Below are 23632 nucleotides of genomic sequence, written 5' to 3'. Positions count from 1 at the left end.
CCATGTCAGCATATCCTGGCTAAAAAAGCACACACAAATTTCATGCCAGTATTGTCTAGAGCAGGCGTCAGCCAGCTTTTACCATTAAAAGAGTTAAACGACATCAAAATGCGAAGGCAAAAAAACCCCCAACAAAGCCAGTATGAGAAAAGCCATTTATGTAACTGAAAACATACAACTTCAATGACTGCTAATTGACACGTGGGCCCATCAATTACATTTTCCACAACCCCGATATTGGTTGCTGCGAGTCGTTTTATGAGGAAGTGGTGTACATTTGGTCTCACAATAAGGAATCATTATACAAAGGACCACCCTGCCTGACTGTTTTAGCACACAGACATAAATCTGTGTATGGTTTGCGCTTAAAACACTGGCAACCATTCACATCTATCAGTTCCCTTTCTATAAAAAAGAAGACAAGTTGGTTTTTAAAATATCCTGCTTTTCTCTACCCGAAGGGGTCCCAAAGTGGCTTGCAATCGCCTTCCCTTCCTCTCCCCACATCAGGAACCTTGTGAGGTTGGTGGTGCTGAGAGAGCTCTGAGGGAACTGTGGCTGGACCAAGGTCACCCAGCTGGCTTCATGTGGAGAAGGGAGGAATCAAACCCAGTTCTCCAAATTGGAGTCCTCTGCTCTTATCTCCTGCATCATGCTGGCATCTCTTAAGAAGTCCTTTCATCCCATCAAAATCGTTTCCTGCCATTCTCTTCCTCATCCTAGTGGCTCCAGCACACCTTAATTTACAGATTTCATTTTCTTTCTCTTTTTTTAAAGCCATAGGTTGCAAATCTGTTCCAGAGCAAGGTAACTGGTGAGGGGGGGAATGGCCTGTTGGTGTGCCTGTGTCCAGATTTGCTCTGCGCAAATCAGCAGGTGAAGTATTTCTGGCATAATGCACTCACCTGTTACTAACCACTGTTAAAGCCACAGCTACATGGGCTTGATAGGAAAATTAGCTCTCTCAAAGCTATCCCTATCTGGAAACATGCTTACTTCAAACTATAAATATCTTTGTCAGTAGGGCTTCAATCTGTTGCCTTATACCAGCTTCTAGGTTTTTAAAAATGTTTATTTGAAACAGCTAGTCTTTTGGGTTGCTGGCTTAATCTCTAGATGGAATTGGGCTTGCCCTTCTAATGTGTTTCACGGATTGCAGCAACGGATTACAGGGCCTCCCGGAAATATAAAACGGGGTTATTTATCAGCATTAAGCTGGTGACTTGAACATCATCAGAATTAGTTTGCAGCAATCCGGGTGTAGAGCTGCCTGGCCAATATCTGTATGCTGCCCATAGTGTTGGCCAGCCCAGGGCTTTTTTTTTTTTAGCAGGAACGCACAGGAATATAGTTCCGGCTGGCTCGGTGTCAGGGGCAAATATGTTCCTGCTGGGCTTTTTCTACAAAAAAAGTCCTGTGTGAAGCAATGATGATGTCAGGGGGTGTGGCCTAATCTGCAAATGAGTTCCTGCTGGGCTTTTTCTACAAAAAAGCCCTATGTGAAACAATGGTGATGTCAGGGGGTGGGGCCTAATATACAAAAGCCCTGGGCCAGACTATTTGAAATTTCTTTCCCATTTAGCTGGCAACCTTCCCTCCAGCTTACCTTTTTGCTTTATCCCTTAAATTGTCAAGCTGTTGCTGAACTCCTGCAGGGGAAATTCTTGTCCTCAGGTTAATTATCTCGCTATGGACCTCACTATGCTAAAGCCATCCTGGCTCCAATCAGCCAACCCATTCTGGGTGGGGCATCGCCTAGCTGGCCCAAGAAGAGCAGAAGACAACCAGCCTTTTCTCAACCAGTCCATCCAGACTCCAATCCGGAAAATCCAGTCCAGTCGTCTAACCCCCTCACCCCTTACCTGGGTAAATGTATAAAGGGCAGCTCTCAATCTGCTTTATCTGGCAGAACGGGTTGGAGTTGGCTAGTATACAGTGGACAGGTGAGTTGGGGTGTTGTTGAGTGGACCGCCTTTGGGGTGGATAGAACCTCCCGCTCAGAATTGCAGTTTCAAGCCTGGTGCTGGTGATTATTTTTAGTGGATCAGGGAGGGCCATTAATTATACTCAAGTATCACTGCATCTAATAGTAAACTGACTGGGCCCTGGGGCATACTCCTAGGTGTAAAGGGCCTCTATTTACTTGTGCATATCTAGAGGTGCCAACCTTCAGGTGGGGGGTGGAGGTTTCCCAGGATTACAACTGGTCACCAGAGTACATAAATTGCTTCCTTATTTATTCATTTAAAACATTAAAAGGTAGGCTGCATGGTATTATACTTTACCATGGTCCATGTCCTTTCTAAAGTCTCCTCTCCAAAGGCTCAAATCTCCAGGTTTTCAGAATCTGGAGTTGACCACCCTACAATGTGGAGAGGGAAAGTTATTTTTGAGAACAGCAGAAATGCCTTCAAAAGGCAGTCTGAGAAGACTAGAGAACATTCTAGAAGGGATGAAAGGCTGAGAACAGCCAGGCAATAGTTCCAAGAATAAAAGGCCCAACTAGCTTCTAAGATTTTAGAAAATTATGGAAGGAGAGATCTGGGGCTTGGTAGGATTCCCACATGGTTCTCCTACCCCCTATAGGGTTGCCAGCTTCCAGATGAGGCCTGGAGATCCTTCACTTTTACGAGGAATTAACATCACTAGGCACTTAAGTATATACGAAGAAGTAAGGTTGTGAGCAATGTGGGAACCCTCCTCTTTGTAATCCTAGAGGCACAGAAGTAAGAAGAAGAGATTGGATTCAGACCCTACTCTTCACTACCCAAAGGAGTCTCAGAGCAGTTTACAATCTCCTTTCCCTTCCCCTCCCCACAACAGACACCCTGTGAGGTAGGTGAGGCTGAGAGAGCTCTCCCAGAACTGCTCTTGATCAGAACAGCTCTGAGAGAACTTGTGGCTGACCCAAGGTCACATCAGCAGGTGCACGTGGAGGAGTGGGGAATCAAACCCAGTTCTCCTCAATATGAGTCTATGCACTCTCAACCACTACACCAAACTGGCTGTGATTCTATGATTCTAACCCCACATGCCATTTCTGGTGGTCCTTATATCCTGCCTGTAAGGTAGGTGAGAATTGTTTTCCCTGCCTTGCAAATGTGAGGACATGCAACCAATCAAGGCCACCTAGAGAGATCTGAACCTGGAACCATAGGTCAGCCTTTGGGGACAAACAAGGTGCAACAACTATGATTAATGGACATCTCTCCAGACCGCTGGAACAAGTAAGCAATTCTGCCAATCATTTATTTATGTTATTTGGTTGTTTTGTGTGACAAAGATGGGAACTCTGCTGTTTGTGGAGATGGTCTTAAAAACACGGTGAATCCTAATCTTGAGCACTGTTCCTTCTAAGCTGAGTTAGTGTGAGCTAGCTCACAGATTTTAGCCTCCAGCTCAAAGATTTTTGTCTTAGCTCAGGAAGGATGTCTCCAGAGCACAATAATTTATGCAGTAGCTCACAACTTTAATGCCAATAGTAGATCACAAAGTAGAATTTTTGCTCACAAGACTCTGCAGCTTAGAGGGAACATTGATCTTGAGACCCAGAGGTGATGGAAGACCTTAGCTTTTCTACTGATGTAAAAGTGGCAAGAAACCACCATAAAGGCCACGTTGGAAATCATGGGTCACAGTGAACAAAAGCCATGGGGAACATAGACTGAAATAAAGTGGGAAGGAGATGGAACAGAATAGCTAGTTGGATCCAACTTAATGAGATTGCCTTGGGTCATAGCTGTAAAAAAGGGCAAGAACCCAATAGCACCTTAAAGACTAACAAAATTTGTGGCAGGGTATTAGGCTTCCCAATCCCCAGGTCCCAGAGGGGGATCCCCCGGTTTTACAGGCTTCCCCCCTCCCCCAGCCAGCTGGCTGGCAGGGGGAAGCCCCGCCCCGAGAGCCATCATGTACCTCCATGAACGATTCCCATAGGGAATGATGGGGAATTGATCCACGGGTATCGGGAGCTCTGGGGGGGCTGTTTTTTGAGATAAAGGCACCAAATTTTCAGTATAGCATCTAGTGCCTCTCCCCAAAATACCTCTAAAGTTTCAAAAAGATTGGACCAGGGGGTCCAATTCTATGAGCCCCAAAGGAAGGTGCCCCTACCCTTCATTATTTCCTATGGAAGGAAGGCATTTAAAAATTTGTGCAGTCCCTTTAAATGTGATGGCCAGAACTCCCTTGAAGTTCAATTATGCTTGTCACACCCTTGCTCTCGGCTCCGCCCTCAATGTCTCCTGGTTCCACCCCCCAAAGACTCCTGGCTCCACCCCCAAAGTCCCCAGATATTTCTTAAATTGGACTTGGCAACCCTACAGGGTATGAGCTTTTATGAGTCACTGGAGTGAGCAATGACTCATGCCCTGCCACAAATGTTGTTAGTCTTTAAGGTGCTACCGAGCTCTTGCTCTTTTCTACTGTTGCATTCAGACTAAAATGGCTACCTTTCTTGGGTCTTAGCTGAAATGGGCAATTATGGGGTGTGATCCACTAGAAGTTTCTCCCCCAAGCAAGACCTCTTGGTAGAATGCCATTGTTATCAAGGACTGTGAGAACACTCCTGTAAAAAAAAAATGTGTAGAAGGGATGGGGGCGGAGAGATATTGACATTGGTATCCTGCTGAGCCGCTTGGGCTGTATAAACAAAATGTAACTAATAAAGAGTGGTTAAGTAGATTTTCAGCTTTCCACTGGCCAGTGTAGCAAGTTGGAGATGTCAGCAAGTGATAATAGCCTCATAAACACATTACATTGCAGGGAGGACTGGAGACAAAAACTAACAGGTTGAGAGGCTTGAGTCCAGGTCTTAATTTCAAATGAACCTGCGTAAGGTCAACTCCATTTTGGAAATTGTCCCATTATTTTTAAAAAAAACGAGAGCCTGAAAACCTGGTTGATGACTGCAAAGAGAATTGGCTGTTTGTAGCTTCAGAGGAGTTAGCCATGTTAGTCTGTTGCTGCAAAAATAGCAAAAATTCCAGTAGCACCTTTAAGACTAATACATTTTATTGTAGCTCAAGCTTTCGAGAAACACAGCTCTCTTCACCAGCTGTGTTGCAGGCTCATTAAAGCTCTCTTTTTATTTCTCTGTGTTTGTAGTGAAGAAGCCTCTGATACCAGTTGGTTGAGTGTGCAGGAAGTTCAGCTGCTCAGAGATCAGCAAGATGTGTGCAGGCCATCCCCTGTGAGGAGAGGGAGAATTGTTAGTTTGGCGGGGATTGAAGCCTGCCCCAAGGAGTTGCTGCGGGTTAGGAAGAGGTTTTAGGAGATAGGGCAGAAAATGCCAGGATAATGGCTTGTGCAAGCGACCAAAGGGAAGATTGTTATAGAAAGAGAAGTGAAGAAAATGGCTGAGAAGACAAAGTACTGAGCGAAGGGAGGCATCCATGATGTCCTCTTATTTTTTCAGTCATTTGTTTTTGTTTCCCCGCATTAATATTTTAGTTAGGATTTCTTAGTAATGGCTGGAAGGAACTTCTGGCTTGCGTTGTGTATGTCTGTTGCTGACCTCTGCACTTGGTTCCCTCCCATCTGAAGTATTCTTAAGGTCAGGGCTTTTGTGGGAAAAGTCCAGCAGGAACTCATTTGCATATTAGACCACTCCCCCTTACATCACCACTGTTTCACACAGGGCTTTTTTAGAAGCCCGCAGGAACTCATTTGCATATTAGGCCACACACCCCTGACACTAAGCCAGCCAGAACTGCGTTTCTGTGCATTCCTGCTCAAAAAAAGCCCTGCCTAAGGGGAAATCTGGTCAAAACTGTCTGCTTGCATGAAGGGCTGTATTGCAGAGGAAGATGGGGTATAAATGAATTAAATAAATAAATATGGCTCCTTTGGGGGTATGTATGAGAGGAAGAATGACACCCAAGGGGAAAGGCTCTAGAACTCTTTCCATTTCCCCCCATTGTGATTATGGCCAACCTGGGTTGTTTTTACCTCAGAGTACAAGGGGGAAACCACCTTATTTTCTAATCTAACAACTGCATCTAATTTTTGGATGGATTTGTAGAACTGTTATCATCTCCCCCTCACCCCCATCTGTTTTCTGCAGCTGCTGAGTGGTAGGAATTGAGTGGGACTGCTTTGTCTGAAGGTTACCGTTTTTTCCCAGAGGAAAACTGACAAACTTGTTCCCCACTAAGAATTTATCTCTATGGCCTTGTTTCCCCTGCCTTTTACTGTGCATGTTGCTTGGATTTTCTGTGTCATTCTGCATTGATTTTCCTCCCTCCAGCACTCAGTTCTCTTTCTGGTTGTTGTTTCTCTGGGTTTTCTGAGAGTGCTTTTGTGCCAGTTTTTCCCTTGTATCACTTCCAAACTGAAGGTAATCGGAAAAACGTACAAATTCCCTCGGATTCCCCCCACCACCCTTTTGCCACCCTTCAAAGTTCACTCCCCACCCATATCAAGATTGTTCTGCCCACTCTGCATTGTCTCCCATCCTCCCCCCTTCATCTATGTGCAAACTCCATTTTCCCCTTGTTGTTTTACTTTTTTATTATTTTTTACAAGCGACATGAGTTTAAATATATGAGGCTAGCTAGTGCTAGTCTCAGATCGCTGAATTTAAAAAATTAAAGAAGTGGAAAGTTTAAAAGAAGCTGTGTGAGGTTTAGTTTCCTGCTGGTATTGACTTGAAAGAGGGATCAGAGAGGAGGCAAATGTCAGCGTCCCCAGTGGGGGGGGAAAGGGATTTCAGTGCTGCATGCAAACCAAATAAAGGCTGGGGGGAATCATCAGTGTGGAATGAAACTGACATGAGATTAAAGAGAGAGAGAGAGAGACTGGGATGGGAATCCTAAAGTTTTGAAAACATTTTCCTTTTAATTAACAAAGTGTTGAGGGGAACCATTTTGGCAGTCTCTGGAAGCCTAACATTAAAATGGCAGTTGAATCACATGGACCTTCTGCAAACTGCCAAACTTAAGAATTGCTTGGGATCAATCAGTTTGGCGAACAAAATGCAATCAGCACAGGACAGGCTTTTAAAAAACTGCCAAGATCTGTGAACAGTGTGCAGGATCAAATTAGAGAATCACAAAGAGAAAACCATGCAAATTTTGCAAGAAAGGACAGGAAGTCAGTATTACTATGCAGCTGTGCTAGGGCACTGGTGAAAACAAAAAAAGTTTAGTGGCACAAAAAAGCTCCCCAGAGCTTCTGCCAGTGGAGTCCTCCGACCTACAAATTGCAGCCTTGTGCAAAGTGTGGTGGAATTGCAGCTGACTTTGTGTAGGCACACATACACACATTGCCAACAATCACAGTTTGCAGCATCAGTGTCAGTGGGTTCTACCATGCATTCTGTACATTCAACATATCCCCCCCTATTACAAGTTTGTGTGACTCTTTCCCATTTTTCACAGGGGCCAATAGCACAGCAGAGAATCCCCTAGTGCTCAGCAATATGGGAAATTGGGCTTCGCAGCTGCAAAAAGTCTTGTCAGTTTCAACATCGGGTTTCCCCCTTTGCCTGCCTTCCTTTCTGTACCCTTTTATTCAACAAACAAATGCATGTGCAAAAACTGAACCTCGAGGATTTAAATGGAAAAAACTTGCTGGATGCGGCTGCAATAGGACAATTGTGTAAATTAAAAAAAAAACCTTTTTATGCCACTCCCTCATGTGACATTCTACCCTGATTTAGAACAGCGTAGATTAAAAAAAAATGTAGCTGCAGAATAAATGCACTGATGGGGGGGGGGAGAATGGTGTGTAAGGTGAGCACAGAATCAAAAGTCAAAATTAAAAGCTTAATGCTCTGAAAATCTGAAGTAAGATGTATGTGCGCAATGGGCCTATATTGCCAAAACTGCCACCTGAATATAATGACATTTTCAGAATAGGGTTGCCAACCTCCAAGCGGGGTCTGGAGATCTATAACTATGACTTTTCACCACACTACAGAGACCAGGCTCTCTGGAGAAAATGGCTGCTTTAAAGATTGGACTCTATGGTATTATATTCCCCTGTCCCCAAACCCTGCCTTCCACAAGCTCCATTCCCAAACCTCCAGCCCAGAGTTGGTAATCTTAGTTCAGAATCTCACACCCACCCACCCACCCACAACTTATTTAACACCAGCAACAAAAGAAAAACCTGATAGTTTGACAGCATAATGTGTTATCTATATTGTATTTCTAGACACCTTACTTTAAAATATGGTACTTTAAAATACGGTGGCTCTGAATGTTCCCAGTGATCAATTGGTCTTCATCCCTGACATGCACCATTACTTAGAAGCCACTCTGGGGGCCATTTTTACTTCAGTTCGCTGGGCATTTCCCATGTCTCAAATGGAGAAGTTTGGATTTAAATCATAATGCACATGCTAATATAAGAATGGATGTTTCACGTGTCCCTCTGCAGCAGCCGCAAAGGATACATCTCAGGCTCAGTCAGTGTTACTTCTCGAAAATTCCTGAATCTTTGGAACTTAAAAATCAAAACCCTTCTTGCTCCACAGCATAGCCTAGATCTGTACTGTTTTCTCACAGAACTAGGTTTTGGATGCAGATGTAAGGTCGAACCTAGGGTTCCCAACCTTCAAGTAGCTCCTGGAGATCTCCAGGAATTACAGCAGATCACCAGGTGAAAGAGACCGGTTTCCCTGGAGAAAATGGCTGCTTTGGAAGGTGGGCATTTATGGCATTACAATCCCTGCTGAGGTCTCTCCCCTCTCCAAACCCTGCCCTCCCCACACTCTACCTCCAAGTCTCCAGGAAGGTTGGCAACCCTGGTCAAACCTGTTCTGACTAAATGCTGTAAAACCTAGAATTACAATTTTAATTTGAGTCTTCTTTTATTACCTTTCTATAAAATATACGAGAAAAAAATCAAGTCAATGAAAAAGACACATAGAAATCCTTAGAGTATCAGATTAACATAATGAAGTAAGATTTTATTGAACTGTGACAGAACTGACAAAACTGAAATAGATCAGATCTTCTCAACGATTACAATTTGAGGGCCAAGAGAGGGTTTCCCTTGTGGGGAGGGGGAGCGTAAGCAAGGGGTTTGGTTCTGTCAGAACAAAACCTGTGTGAGACCAAGAAATTGCCCAGCTTCAGCTTGCTTCGTCAGGTAGAGACGTCCATCACTGCCACAACTCTCAAGGTATTTTCTAGGGTGGATTCACCTCAGATGTTGAGGACTGTACCAATCAGAGTCTTCAGACTTCTACCCAGTAGACCACTGGATGTTCCTCTTTGAACTAGGAGCTGTTTGTCTACTTGGTGTCAGGTGAGAAGGAAACTGGTGTGGCCAGGAACGTTGGGAGTGGTGGGGAGGGTACTTCGTCGGACAGGCTTGAATGGGCAGTTCGTGTTCCTCTCCTGGATGGTGCAATTCTGACATCCCCCCCTCCCTCGGAATCCATATAATGTTGCCTAGTAGGCCTTTCCCTCCTGACCAGTCAAACCTGCCTTTGTTGGACCAAACTGGTGTTGAATGGATTCCTGGGGACAAACATTCACTCCCTTGCCTGGGTCCACAGCGGGCCAAACAATCTCTGCATCCCCTTTATTCCCCACAGCGTTGTTAATCACTTCCTCGAGATGCAAAGGCATGCTGTGTTGTGAGGGGTGAGTGTGGCTACAACACAAGTCACTTCTGTGCTTCTCTAGAATCTATTTATTTACCTGAAACCGTCTTTAATTGCCAAAGGAACACTCTTATAGAGTGTGCAAACAAGTCTGCAAAATCTGTTTCCAATTTGCCTGCTTCAGGCCTAGCTCTGCCTGTGTCCTTTGGCTGGCAACTGGCTTCTGACTGAAAACCAGCGCTGCAAAAGTGTTGTAAAGCTGGAAAATGCAATAAGAGGGAACATAACCTACATTTTTGGAAAAGTATCTTCCTCTGCATAAGTCATGGATGCATTTCTATCTATCTCCCTCCCAAACTGAAACCTAAATAGAGAACTGGTGTGGTTATAGTGTTAAACTAGGATCTAGGAGACCTGGGTTCAAATCCCCACTCTGCCATGGAAGCTTGCTGGATGACCTCAGGCCAATCACACACTGGCAGCCTAACCTTCCTCACAGAGTTGTTGTGGAGATAAAGTGGAAGAGAGGAGAACAATATAAGCTGCTTTGGGGTTCTCCCCTGCCCCGGGGAGAAAGGAGGGGTAGAAATAATTGAACAGAGTAAGCATCACCAACACAATCCCTGCATAAGCATGAGATATTTCTCTTCCTGCCTCTGCCTTACAAATGGTTCTGTTGTTCAGCTGTATGTTGGCAACCTGTGGGAGTTATTGTAAGTGGCCATCATTCCCAACCAAGGCAGGTGGTAACTTCCTGTCTAGAGTTCTATACTACTTAAAGGCCACTGAGTCGGTTCATGAGAATGAGAATAGGTTGCAATTTATTCAGCTCATCTGGTGTTGGAGGGAAAAGCTATTGAGTCACAGCCAATTTAGGGCAGCTCCCCTAGGGTTTTCAAGGCAAGAAATGCTCAGAGCCAGTTTGCCATCACCTGCCTCTGCATCGTGACCTTGATGGTTTCCCATCCAAGCAGAAGCCAGGACGGACCCTGCATAGCTTCTGAGATCTAATGAGATCAGGCTCACGGGGGCTATCCAGATGAGAACACTTCCCTGGTTGTACCATTGCTCAACTACAGCCCCACATTTTGCACAGCCGTTTTTGAAGGATTGTGGGTGGGTGGGTGGGGGGGGGGAGGTGTTTCTGTGCTGTTTTTTTCTAATGAAAATATGGCTATCTGAGTCCATTTGCACTGTCCCAGTAATGTGTCAACAGATGTGCTTAAAAATAATATTTTAAATCTGCTTTGCCGTTTGGTTCCACAAAAGTTAAATATTTTAAAATCTGTTTCTAAAAAGGGAATGCTGCCATAAACAAGTTGTGGAATGGATTATTTCAGCACAAAAGTGGAATGAATTAAGGCATGTAGTCTAAAAACAGGCCCCGTGGGCTTGGTGGAGGAAGATGGGTCATAATATTCTAGTGTGTGTGTGTGTCCATGAATCCTAACTTCAGGCAAAGATCTCTCCTTGACACAAAGATCTAGCAGTTGTCTTTCTGAGTATCTTCACATATCGTAGAGGCTGGTGATTGAGGGGGATACATTGACAAAATTGACTTGTGTGGGGTCTCTTCTCCACTGATGATCTTCAGTCTTTCTAGACCAGAGACCCATCTTTAATCCCCAAGTAACATGGGACCCAGTGAGCTTCAGATGAGTGACATCAGGGTCATATGACAGGAAGGGAAGCAGAGTTATGACATCACTGGTGTCGGGGCTGAGGCCATGGGCACCAGACCAAAAGTGCCAGACATTAGGAAATGTACCAAAGCAGGGGTGGCCAAACTGAGGCTTGGGAACCACATGTGGCTCTTTCACCCATATTGTGTGGCTCTCGAAGCCCCCCACAGCCCTACTGGCTGGCTTGGAGAAGGCATTTGTCTCTTTAAATCACCTTTCCAAGCCAAACCAGCAGACAGCTTGGAGAATGCATTTAAAGTAGAGGGCTTTTTCCACCTCTCCCTCCTTTCTCCCTCCCCCCATCTATTTTCCTTCCTTCCTTCCTTCCTTCCTTCCTTCCTTCCTTCCTTCCTTCCTTCCTTCCTTCCTTCCTTCCTTCCTTCCTTCCTTCCTTCCTTCCTTCCTTCCATCTCTCAAACATTCATGTCTTGCAGCTCCCAAACATCTGGCATTTATTCTGTGTGACTCTTATGTTAAGCAAGTTTGGCCCCCCTGTACCATAGTGAGGAGAGGACCCAGCTGAGGAACACAGCTGTAGAGGACCCTCTGTGTCACTGAGTGACCTAAATCACAAACAGGCTGCTCTTTTCAGTACAGGTGCCAAGAGTCAGTAGCTGTGATGTCCTCGGTCTCCACACATGTGCACTAGCAGCAGCCCCTTCTTAAACAAATATGTCTGTTTTATCAGGGTTTGCAACCCTAGGAAGCAGAACTTCACGACCTGACAGGTTGAAGATGGCTGTTCTCCACAAATTTGAGTGGGAACCTGGGAGAACCAGAACCATGATCATAAAACCCTTCTTACTTGGTGGGGAAAGTTCTTGTCTGTTGGGAGTTTTCAAGTTAACAACACTTCCAGTCATCATTACAAGCGACATGCAAGTTAACTCTATAATGGCTGGAAGTGTTGTTCACTTGAAAGCTCTAACACCTCTTCTCAAGCATCAACACAGAAGTAATTCAGGTTCAGCTTCTCGCATAAATACTCAAACTTGGTTTTGTCAAGTGGCTTGGTGAATAGATCTGCAATCATCTCATTGGTAGGACAGTACTCAGTTTCAACCAATCTCTTTCGATGCATGTCCTTTATGAAGTGACATTGGATGGTGATAGATCTGCTTTTTGATTTGGTGCTTTCCAGACACTTCACCCCTGACTCCTTCATTTTCTTTCCATTTCTTCAGAATCTGAGCTGCTGGAAAGGAGCCGTTTCCAGGGAACATGGCAGAGAAGGGGTCACCGTTTGTTGTGGGCTTGTTGGTGATGGCTAATATTGTGATTATGGTGAGTACATAAGGTTGACAGCTCTGGCCTGGGAAATACCTTGCGATTTGGGGGTGGAGCCTGAGGAGGGCGGGGTTGGGGAAGGAGGGACCTCAGCCGGGTATATTGCCATAGAGTCCACCCTCTAAGCAGCCATTATCATTTGGAGATCAAGTGTAATCGTGGGAGATCTCCTGTGCTGGGCTGCAGACCAAAGCAATTGTATGTTTCTTTTTCTACCGTGCACGTGGAAGCTGACCACAGGCCATGCTGACAGCCTCCCATGTTGTTGCAGCTTGCAGGGTTAGCCCTATATGCTGAGTCTGTCTGGGTGACAGCCGATCCATATAAAGTGTACCCCATCCTGGGGGTCTCGGGCAAAGATGATGTCTACTCGGGTGCCTGGATCTCCATCTTCACTGGTTTTGCCTTCTTCTGCGTCTGTGTCTTCGGCATTATCAGCCTGGTGCGTGGCAATCGCCTCATGGTTTTACTGGTGAGTGCAACAAGGACCAAGAATGGATATCTCTGAACACTAGCTTTAAAAGGAAGTCTGATTCACTTCATCGCTATTGAGAAAGGAAGCTTTGAGGCTTGTCCCCTGATTATGGGATGAGACCAGAAACAGGGAGAGTGGGAGATGGCTGGAAGAAGGGATGCTTGCTTGACGCTCAGGGTATTGTGTTGACATCCATCCCGTAATGGCCACTGGACAATAAGCTTTGGAGGTTTTACATATTTTAAAGGGATCTGTTTGACCAGAAATAACTATGGGGAGAGTCACTAACTGAAGCTTGGGGAATTCCTGGAGATTTGGGGGCGGTGCTTGCAGAGGGTGGAGTTTGAGAAGCAGATAGAGCTCAGCAGGGATCTGATGCCATAGCACAGGGGTGGCCAACGGTAGCTCTCCAGATGTTTTTTGCCTACAACTCCCATCAGCCCCAGCCAGCATGGCCAATGGCTGGGGCTGATGGGAGTTGTAGGCAAAAAAGCATCTGGAGAGCTACCGTTGGGCACCCCTGCCATAGCAGTCTGCCCACTGAAGCTGCCATGGTCTCCAGGGGAATTGCTCTCTGTCATCTGGAGACTAGTAATTTGGGGACCGCACTGAAGTTGATAACCCTGTATAGGAATGCCAGCCTCCAAGTGGGACCTGGGAAATCCCTCAGAATTACAGCTGCTCTCCAGAGTACAGAGATGAGTTCCGCAGGAGAAAAACGGTAGTTGTTTCTTTTGTGTGTGAGAGTAGGGAGTTTTTTGTCTTGTTTTTCTTTTTTAGTATTTGTACAAAAATCCTAATACAAATGGTTTACTGGAAGAAATGGATGGTCTGGTGGGTGGACTGTATGGCACTGTACCCCACTGAAGTCCCTGTCCTTCCCTGGCTCCACCCCAAATCTCCAGAAGTTCCCAAAACCTTGATCTGGCAACTCTAACCCCCCATTCCCCACTAGTGCCAGGGAGGGCCTGGCAACCCTACTGTGGGCTGAGTGTTTGTGAAGAAGAAGACTGCAATTTTATACCCCGCCCTTCTCTCTGAATCAGAGACTCAGAGCGGCTACCCATCTCCTATATCTTCTCCCCCCACAACAGATACCCTGTGAGGTGGGTGGGGCTGAGAAGGCTCTCACAGCAGCTGCCCTTTCAAGGACAACTCCTACGAGAGCTATGGCTGACCCAAGGCCATTCCAGCAGCTGCAAGTGGAGGAGTGGGGAATCAAACCCGGTTCTCCCAGATAAGAGTCCGCACACTTAACCACTACACCAAACTGGCTCTACACCAAACTGGCATGCAAGTTTTTGGGTTCTCCAGTATGCACCCAGCCTGCTTGGTACAGGCCTAAGTATGGGGGGGGGGGGGTAGGGGAACCCGAAAGTAGGGTAACTAGCTCTAAGGGTTAAGAAATAATGGGAGATTTTGGGGGTGGAGCCTCAGGAGGGTGGCGTTTGGGGAGGTACCTCAGTGGTACAATGCCATAGTGTCCAGTCTCCAAAGCAGCCATTTTCTCCAGGGAACTGATCTTGATTGTCTGGAGATCAATTATAATAGTAGGAGATCTCCCAGTGCCACCTGGAAGTTGGCAACCCTCCCCCAAACCCAGATAATGCCCTTTACTAGCCCCAGCCAAAAATGACATGAGATAGAACAACATGCAAGTTTTTGGGGTCTCCGTAACTCATCCAGCCTGTTGAAGTGGTCTCCAGAACTTGAAAAGTTGCCTGCTGCTTTGTGTCATTTTAATCGGTCATCATAAAAAAGCATCACGTGACTTTGGGGTTTGAGTTTCACTTTGGACCAACGCATCTACCCGAAGCAACTTTATAGGGGTTATAGCATTCCTCCCTGACCTGCAAGTCCCTTGTTATGATAAGCTTTTCACTTCAGAAATACGGCTTTCATAACAGATGAGACTGTGCTATGAAGAATTAACTGCAAGTGCACAGAAACCTGTGTTGTATGTTTGTACCAAGCCCACAGAAATGATGCTCGGGCCCTGTGTGTGTATCGGAGAGGGGCCATGGCTCAGGGGTAGAGCATCTGCTTGGCATGCAGAAGGTCCCAGGTTCAGTCCCTGGCATCTCCAGGTGAAAGGGCCAGGTTGGAAGTGATGTTTGCCTGAAATAGGGCTGCCAGGTCCTCCCTGGTTACCAGTGAGGGGTAGGGTTAGAAGCTCCAGGCTGGGGAAGTTCTGGAGATTTGAGGTGGAGCCTGGAGAGGACAGGAACCCCAGTGGGGTACAAAGCCATAGAGCCCACCATCCAAAGCATCAAAGAGCTGATCTCTGTAGACTGGAGCTGTAATTTCAGGAGATTCCCCAGGCCCCACCTGGAGGGTGATACCCCTAACCTGAGATCCTGGAGAGTAACTGTCCACCAGAATAGACCATCCTGATGTTCGTGGACCAAGAGTCTGAGAAGACAGATTCATGTCTCCATAGAAAGAAGGGACGGGTCACTCAACCCTGCTTTCCACAGGGTTCAACAGAGAAGGATGACTTGTTATCCTGTCCCTGCTGGAGTCTCACTTTGTCTTTTATGTCCTCAGTATCTGGTCCTGATCTTGGTTGTCTACTTGTTTGAATGTGCATCTTGCATCACAGCCTACACTCACCGGGACTTTGTAAGTATGGGAGGGGGACATCTTCCAGTTGTGCCCATTTTTGATGGGAGCAGAAGGGCATGGCTTGGTGGAGGGGGGAGGTGCCAGTCATCCCTCTGCCTAACTTGTTTATGCGTTGCAGGAGGGGAGGTGCCATCAGTGTTCCTTCTGAGATGAGTTAGTGAGAGTTAGCTCACAGATTTTTAGTCTCTGACTCACACTTTTTTGTCTTAGCCCAGGAAAAACGGCCCCAGAGCAAACTAATTTATGCAGTAGCTCACAACTTTAATACCAGTAGCTCACAAAGTAGAATTTTTGCTTATAAGACTTCCCAACTTCAAGGGAGTATTGGGTGCCACATACTAAAATGATCGAAGTCTACTAAGAAACATTGCATCTCAAAGCCTTTGTGGTTGTTGTTTTTTTTGGGGGGGAGTGACTTTCTACCATGTGCATTTAACTTGACATGACCCCATTCTTGTCTACGGCATCAGACTTGTGCAAAAGTTCCTGGCTGTGGCCTTTCAAAACTTCATGCAGTTCACTCATTTACTTAACTTACTTCTTCTGTATTTAGGAGTGGAGATCTCCCAGAATTACAATTGATCTCCAGACAACACTAATCAGTTTCCCTGTAGAAAATGGCGGTTTTGGAGGGTGGACTATATGGCAGCATATGCTGCTGTGGTCCCTTCTCAGGCTCCACCCCCAAATCTTCAGGAATTCCCAACCTGGAGTCACCAACTCTATTTATATTCCATGATTCATGTTGAGACTGAGGGCAGATTATGGAACTAGAAAACAACACAGTAAAACCAAGTCTACTAATACTAGAAAAGTGCAATAATTCTGGATTACAGGACTGGAGAACAAAGCAATAAAAGCAAGATAATATAATATTTTAAAACTGCCTGATTTTTTTTCCCCCCACAGACATTAAAAGCTACCATCCTATTTTCTTTACGCCCAGATATGGATAGCCCAGACTAATCCAATCTCATCAGATCTTGGAAGCTAAGCAGGGTGAACCCTGGGTAGTCCTTGGATGGGAGACACCGAGGAAGTCCAGGGTTGCTAGGCAGAGGTGGGCAATGGTGAAATCACCTCTGAATGTCTCTTGCCTTGAAAGCCCCATGAGGGGGTCACCATAAGTCAGCTGTGACTTGATGGCACTTTCCACAAAGCTTCTTGTATGAACAGACCTTCTTGGACAATTCTGTTTTGTACATACTGCGTGAAACAGTAAACATGCCCCTTTAAACTATGTAGCTCATTGGCTACAGTGAGCATGACGTCTCCGTGCAACTTGACTCCAGCAATCAAAGCAGTTGTGGGAATGTGGGGATGCTTGTCTTGTCATTGGCTGAAGGTGAATGATGGCTGCCTCTCACTGGCAGTTAGGGTTGCCAGTCTCCACGTGGGGCCTGGAGATCTTCTGCTTTTACGACTGATCTCCAGCTGGCAGAGATTGGCTCCGCTGGAGAAAATGGCTGCTTTGAAGGGTGGACTCTATGGCCTTATATCATGTTGAGGCCCTTCCCCTCCCCAAACCCTCCCCTTTCCTGGCTCCACCCCTGAAATCTCCAGGTATTTTCCAACACAGACTTGGCAACCCTACAGTGGCAGTCAGTGTTGAAAGTTTCATTCTACAAACTGATATCATGCTGATGCCTCTTATGGGATCGACCAGTTAACATTACAAGCTTTCTTAGCATTGTAAGGTGGTTCTTCAAACATGGGTGAAGATTAAATGACCTGTGATTGCTCTTTTGACATATTTTAAGAACAGAAGTGAAGCCATATTGGATCAGACCAATGGCCCATCCAGTCCAACACTCTGTACTTTTGTCTGTGCCTGTACCATGATCCCCAGCACAGCCTTTTTGGGTGGTCCCTTCTTTTTTCACCAGCAGAAAAGCTACCTGGATCCAACCCAGTGACTACAAGCACCTCTTCATGAAGGAAAATCTTTATGCTCAAAAGTTTGCAAGGCTTTCCAAAGAGAATTTGGTCTAGGGTTGCATCACCTTTTTCTTCTGAGCCTAGAAAACCAACTTAGCCTAGAAACAGTAGAGTGTTTCCAACCATACCCAAACATTGTGGAGCCAAACTTTCCCCATTTTCTTCTCCCGTTGCTGTCCACTGTCTTTGGGGAGAGCGTTCCACAGGGAGGATGTCCCCAATGGAAATATTCTGTCCCCACTTGTCTAATCTCTGATGGTGGGAGGGACTAACATAAGCCCTCCAGTCTTCCAAAATGGGTGGGTTACAGTGGACAAAGAGGACCTTACCAGTCTTCTCTTATATTTTTTAACTGAGTTCTTTGCAAAGCAGACTTCTCAGACTGCGTGGTTTGTGCTGAGAAGTTGGGGAATGTGGCTCACCTGCATAGTTTCCTCTCCCTTCCCCACCCAGGTCATTTCGAATTCCAATTTGGTCACCAAACAGATGCTGACCTACTATTCTGCAGACACGCACCAAGGCCGGGAGCTCACCCAGATGTGGGACCGCTTCATGATGGAGGTAAGGTGCCCAACCCTACAGGGTTTCAACTGAAGAGAATGGCCCAGAGCTAAACTTGTGACTTTGTCAGGGCTGGGCAGTGGCTTGGTGGCAGAAGCCGCACTGTACAGCCCACCCGGACACAGCTTAGATGCATTAAAGTGGCATGTCTGTCTCCAGTAACTCTTGGAGGGTGGGAATTAACTGATAAGAACACAATGGTGCAAAATTTATTTAATTTGGTTAGTCTCCCTGGGAGTACACTGACAGCAGCTCAGTCACATTTCTGCTTTCCTTCCCAACCTCTGCTGATGGAACTGACTCCTGGTGTGACCAATCAGAAGGGCATTCTGGGAATTTGTGCATACGCCTGCACCACTCCTAGCAACTAGCTGCTAGTTTTTCACCACACTGGTATTAGGAAGGTGTCTCTGGCACTGGGTTCCCAGCCTCTTGCTGGGGGCAGGGGTTACCCCGATTTCAGGGGATTCAACTTGCTACCGTACAAATGGCTGGTGGGTGGAGCCCCATCCCGAAGAGCGCTGGCTTTCCCAGAAGCGATGTTATTGTGCCGGGCACATTGCCAATGGATGCTCTGTCACTTGGGGAAAAACTCTATCGTTATAATAGATTCTCCTCGCCAAGTGATATATATAATAGATCCCCCCCGCCCAGCAATGTGCGTACCTGGCGCCGAGAGCCTGGCAACCCTACTCTGACACCCTGTAGGCACTCCTACAGTTTGCTGTAGTGTCTAATCTGGAGAACAGGGTTTGATTCCCCCCTCCTTCTCCCCCATGCAGCCAGTTGGGTGACCCTGGGTCAGTCCCAGTTCTCTCAGTCCCACCTACCTCACAGGGTGCCTGTCGTGAGGAGAGGAAGGGAAGGAGATTGTAAGCCACTCTGAGACTCCATCGGATCCTGAAGGGTGGGGTTTAAAACCAACTCCTTCTCTTCCTCTTCCTTCCACTTTTCCTCCTCTTCTCCTCTGCTTTCCGACATGGGAGCCTGCTGTGAGAGATGAGAGCATTCAGGGACACGTCAGAGCTGTGGATGGCAGCACTGAGTAGTGGTTAGTATGTCAGGCTAGACTCTAGGAGACTCTGTCATGGGTGCTTGCTGGGTGACCTCGGGCCAGTCATGGCCTCTCACCCTGACCTACTTCACAGCATAGTTGTGAGGAGAAAATAAGGAGAGGAGAACAATGGCGTGAGCTGCTTTTGGGTCCCCGTTGAGGAGAAAAAGTGGGACCTAAACTACATGTTGTAAAAATATTATTGCGAATACAGATCTACCAGAAAGTGCTGCTGCTAAGTTCCTCTAAGTCAGGCGTGGCCAAACTTGCTTAACACAAGAGCCACAAAGAATAAATGACAAGAATGTCGGATGTTTGAGAGCTGCAAAGGAAGCAAATAGAGGGAGGAGGGAGGGAGAGGTGGAAAGAAAGTTACTTTAACTTTAAATACATTTTCCAAGCCACCAGCTAGCTTGGAGAAGTGATTTAAAGAGAGAGATGCTTTCTCCAAGCCAGCTGACAAGGAAGGGGAGGCTTCAAGAGCCACACAATACGTGTGAAAGAGCCACATGTGGCTCCTGAGCCACAGTTTGGCCACCCCTGCTCTAAGTCTTCTTGGAGCCCAGGGGGTTTTTTTGGAGCAGGAACTCCTTTGCATATTAGGCCACAAATTTCTGATGCAGCCAATCCTCCAAGAGCTTACAAGACTCTTCTTACAGGGCCTACTGTAAGCTCCAGAAGGATTGAGTATATCAGGGGTGTAACAGGCAATGGAGTGTCTGCTACAAAAAAGCCCTGTGCTTCTGAACATTTCCACCACTCCTGAACACAACAGGGATGGAGCTGTGGCTCAGTGGCAGAACGTCTGCTTTGCATGCAGAAGATCCCAGGTTCAATCCCTGGCATCTCCAACAAAAAGGGATCAGGTAGTAGGGGAGGTGAAAGACCTCCTCTCGAAACCTTGGCAGCTAGAGGAGACAAGACCAGCCTCAGTAGATTCAGGACAAGGCGGTTTCACTCATAGGTGGAGCACAGCAAAAAAAAAAAAACCAAACCAAAGCAAGGTGCCTGAGAGTTGTTTTTTCTACAGAAGGTACAAACTCTATTCAGTGTGATCTTCTCCTCTCCTCCTCTAGCAACAATGCTGCGGCACGAACAGCCCAATGGATTGGGTGAATTATACCTCAGTCTTCCGCAGCAGGTACCCCGAGGTGGTGGCCCCCTGGCCATTCTACTGTTGCAAGCGGGATCCCAACTTCATCATCATCAACGAAGAGGGCTGCAGAATGGGCCATATTGACTACATCAATACCAAGGTATGGGGAATCCTCTATATTTCCCTTGCTGTTCCTGGACACTTTGGTGAGATCAGAACTGGCTGGAATCGAACAGACCCTCCTTTTCCAGGTCAAAGAGAGCTGCCAACCTGATGGAGGAAGCAGCACTCTCAGCCTCTGGAAAGGAGCCATGACTCAGAGTGTATGTTCTGCATGCAGAAAGTCCTAATTAAACGTGTCTAGTTAAAAGCCACTGGGTGATAGGACCCACAAAGACCCTTCTCTGCCTTAGAGAGTCACTGCCAGTTGGCTTAGATGATGCTGGATTTAGTAAGCCAACTAAAGCCACTTCCTGTGGCTGAGCGGTAGAGCATCTGCTTGGCATGCAGAAGGTCCCAGGTTCAATCCTCAGCATCTCCAATTAAAGCAGATCAGACAGTAGGTGATGTGAAGCCAAGACCTTGGAGACTTGTGACTTAATTTTGTTAAAGGCAAGACCTTGAAGACTGTGACTTAATTGTGTGCAAAAATATTGGAATCTTGCCATGCTCTGGTATATTGTTGAAAGCTGGTCAACGTTTCTAGTGAAACAAGGGAATATAAAAGTACTACCTCATTGCTGTGTTTCAAGACAGCTGTGTTCAAGATATATTGGACATATTGGAGTTTCAACTATCACGTGGTTTCCGCGGGAACTTTTGGACCGAGGATTGCTTTGAAGCCGGACTTTTTGGAAATACTTCAGGACTCCCCCTTTAAATGGTTTATTTATGTCCTTATGTTGCAGTTAATATAGATGTTCTGCACATCAGGGTATGATATTTGAAATAATTTTGTATGAGAGTGTCAATAAGTATCAGTAACCATTTCTATTATTTGTTTAAGGTTGGTAAAATGAATACCCAGCTTGCTGGGGCGGGGGGGAGTGTAGATGACTGGGGAAGGCAATGGCAAACCACCCCGTAAAAAGTCTGCTGTGAAAACATTGTGAAAGTAACATCACCCCAGAATCGGAAACGACTGGTGCTTGCACAGGGGACCTTTCCTTTTCTTCCTTCTTTATGAGGCTGGTTATCACAGAACCTTTGGGTTTTCTCCAGTCACTCTTTTTCCTGATTCTCTGCTTGGTTTGCACAATCCCCACGTGGGGGCAGGGGATCCCCTGGTATGGTGGCCCTCCCCTGATTCAGGGTCATCAGAAAGCGGGGGGGGGGGGATGTCTGCTGGACAATCCATCATTTCCTATGGAGACCATTTTCCATAGGATATAATGGAGAATTAATCCATGGGTATCTGGGGCTCCTGGGGAGTTGTTTTTTGAGGTAGAGGCTCTAAATTGGCAGTATAGCATCCAGTGCCTCTCCCCAAAACACCCTCCAAGTTTCAAGAAGATTGGACCAGGGGGTCCAATCATATGAGCCCCAAATGAAGGTGCCCTTACCCTTCATTATTTACAATGGAGGGGAAGGCATTTAAAAGGTGTGCAGCCCTTTAAATGTGATGGCCAGAACTCCCTTTGGAGTTCAGTTATGCTTGTTACAATATTGTCTCCTGGCTCCACCCCTAATGTCCTCAGATATTTCTTGAATTGGAGCTGGCAACCCTATGTGTCGATGTGTTCTTTGTTCCTGTTTAAGAAGTTCTCACTCAGTTATCCTTTTTGCTCCAGGGCTGCTTTGACCACATCAAACACGCAGTAGACAGCTACGCCTGGGGGGTCTCCTGGTTTGGCTTTGCCATCCTGATGTTCACGGTGAGCGAGTCCCAGCTGCCTGGTGGGGGAAAGGGGAACTGATAGCTATGGGGCTACTGTGGAATTTGCCTAATGATATCCTCTTCTCCTCCCTGCTTAGTGCCCTGTGGTCCTTCTGGCCATATACCACTACACCACAATGTGAGGCACCCCAGCTGGTCAAGGTGCTTTGCATTGAGTGACGGAAGAGGACCTTATTTTGCTAGGCAGAGCAAGAGATCCTCAGCCACCTTTCTATGGAGACCTCTCTGGGTATCCTCGTACCCACCATCACACACCAAAATGTGTCCTTGAAGACTGACCTTATCTCCTCCATCTGGCCATGGCTGGTCTTGCATTCTGGCCACTTCAATTTATCATCCTTTCACTGTGGTCTCTTATGGAGGAATCTTGACAATTTCTTTGTATGCTTTTTTCTGTTCTTCAAATGTTTCATAAATGTGATTTGAAAGCCTGAGGATGTCAAGTATTCTTTGTACAAAGTATGGATTTAACCTGGGCTGGTTAAAACCTAGCTGGAACTCCATAGCATAATCTGTTCCCCTCCCACAGGGGTCATTTTGTAGAAAAAGAGATGCTGGAGCTCAGCAGAACTCATTTGTATAACTCATTTGCACATGCCACACACGGGAAGGTGTACTAAATTATATCAGCTCAGCAGCTACCTTAAAATGCTTCTTGAATTTTAATTGTCCTAATGAAACCTTACTCCCATCATGCTTGTTAAATGACTTTGTCCTCCGTGGCCACTGTGACATGACAAAGATTTCCATCTATCTGCTTTATATGGTTTTGGAGCTCAGAAGCAAGTATGGGGGAGAGGGGGTAAGAAAGAGCACAATAAAATGTAGAGGTTCTGGAGCTCCACTCCTGTGAGGTCTTGCCCAAAATGTGGCCTGCCCCCACCCCCCCTTTTTCCCTCTCCAGCATCCAATCAGGTGGCATTCCTGCATATATCACAGCAGACCCTTTAAGACCAACAAAGGTTTATTCAAGCAACAGTCCCTAAAGTGCTTTTCTGGAATGGACCTTCCTCTCTGTTACAAATGACTTTCTAAATTATAGAGCCCCCTACTGGAGAATGAGCAGATAAACCACAAGAAAACTTTGTAGGGAAGCATAGTATCTTTCTTTTGACATTTTTGTATTTTGTGTGTATGTGTGTGTGTTAGGCTTGCCAGACCCCCCCAGTCCAGCCATGGGATCCCCCGGTCTTTGGGGCTCCAATCCCCTGACCCCCAGCTGGCTTGCAGAGGAAACCCCACCCCAAAACATCATGTGATGATGAGTCGACCCTCTGGTTTTTGGGCAAACTCTACGGTTTTGTAACAAAAAAAAAAGAGTTTTTGCCCAAAATCTAGAGCGTCGCACATCATGTAAGTGATGTGATGATAGGGCTGCCAAACCCCCGGTCCGGGCGGGGAATTTCCCACCCAGGAGGTTCTCAACCCGCCGACCCACATTGGGCTGGCAGGGTGAACCTC

General features: G+C 46.3%; 1 protein-coding gene and 1 non-coding gene across 4 annotated transcripts; both read left to right on the top strand.

Moving 5' to 3' along the window:
• The first annotated feature begins 1515 nt into the window (after window positions 1–1515).
• On the top strand, window positions 1516–22605 carry UPK1A (uroplakin 1A). Of its 3 annotated transcripts, none has more exons than XM_060257979.1 (8): window positions 1516–1943; window positions 12423–12522; window positions 12797–12997; window positions 15548–15622; window positions 18017–18124; window positions 20255–20434; window positions 22065–22148; window positions 22249–22605. In XM_060257979.1, exons 2-8 carry the CDS (start codon window positions 12460–12462, stop codon window positions 22291–22293), a joined length of 756 nt encoding a protein of 251 aa, XP_060113962.1. In that variant the 5' UTR covers window positions 1516–1943; window positions 12423–12459; the 3' UTR covers window positions 22294–22605. The 3 variants fall into 3 exon arrangements, with proteins under 3 accessions (XP_060113962.1, XP_060113963.1, XP_060113964.1); XM_060257980.1 differs by having other exon boundaries at window positions 1741–1866; XM_060257981.1 differs by lacking the exon at window positions 1516–1943 and adding an exon at window positions 3069–3227.
• Window positions 19958–20029, top strand: TRNAA-UGC (transfer RNA alanine (anticodon UGC)). Its single transcript has one exon. It is a non-coding gene; the product is annotated as a tRNA-Ala (tRNA).
• Window positions 22606–23632: the final 1027 nt, after the last annotated feature.

The sequence above is a fragment of the Heteronotia binoei genome, chromosome 17 (assembly GCF_032191835.1).
Source record: "Heteronotia binoei isolate CCM8104 ecotype False Entrance Well chromosome 17, APGP_CSIRO_Hbin_v1, whole genome shotgun sequence".
NCBI classification, from domain to species: domain Eukaryota; kingdom Metazoa; phylum Chordata; class Lepidosauria; order Squamata; family Gekkonidae; genus Heteronotia; species Heteronotia binoei.
Note: the sequence above shows the minus strand (reverse complement) of the source record. Positions and strands in the feature narration are given on the sequence as shown.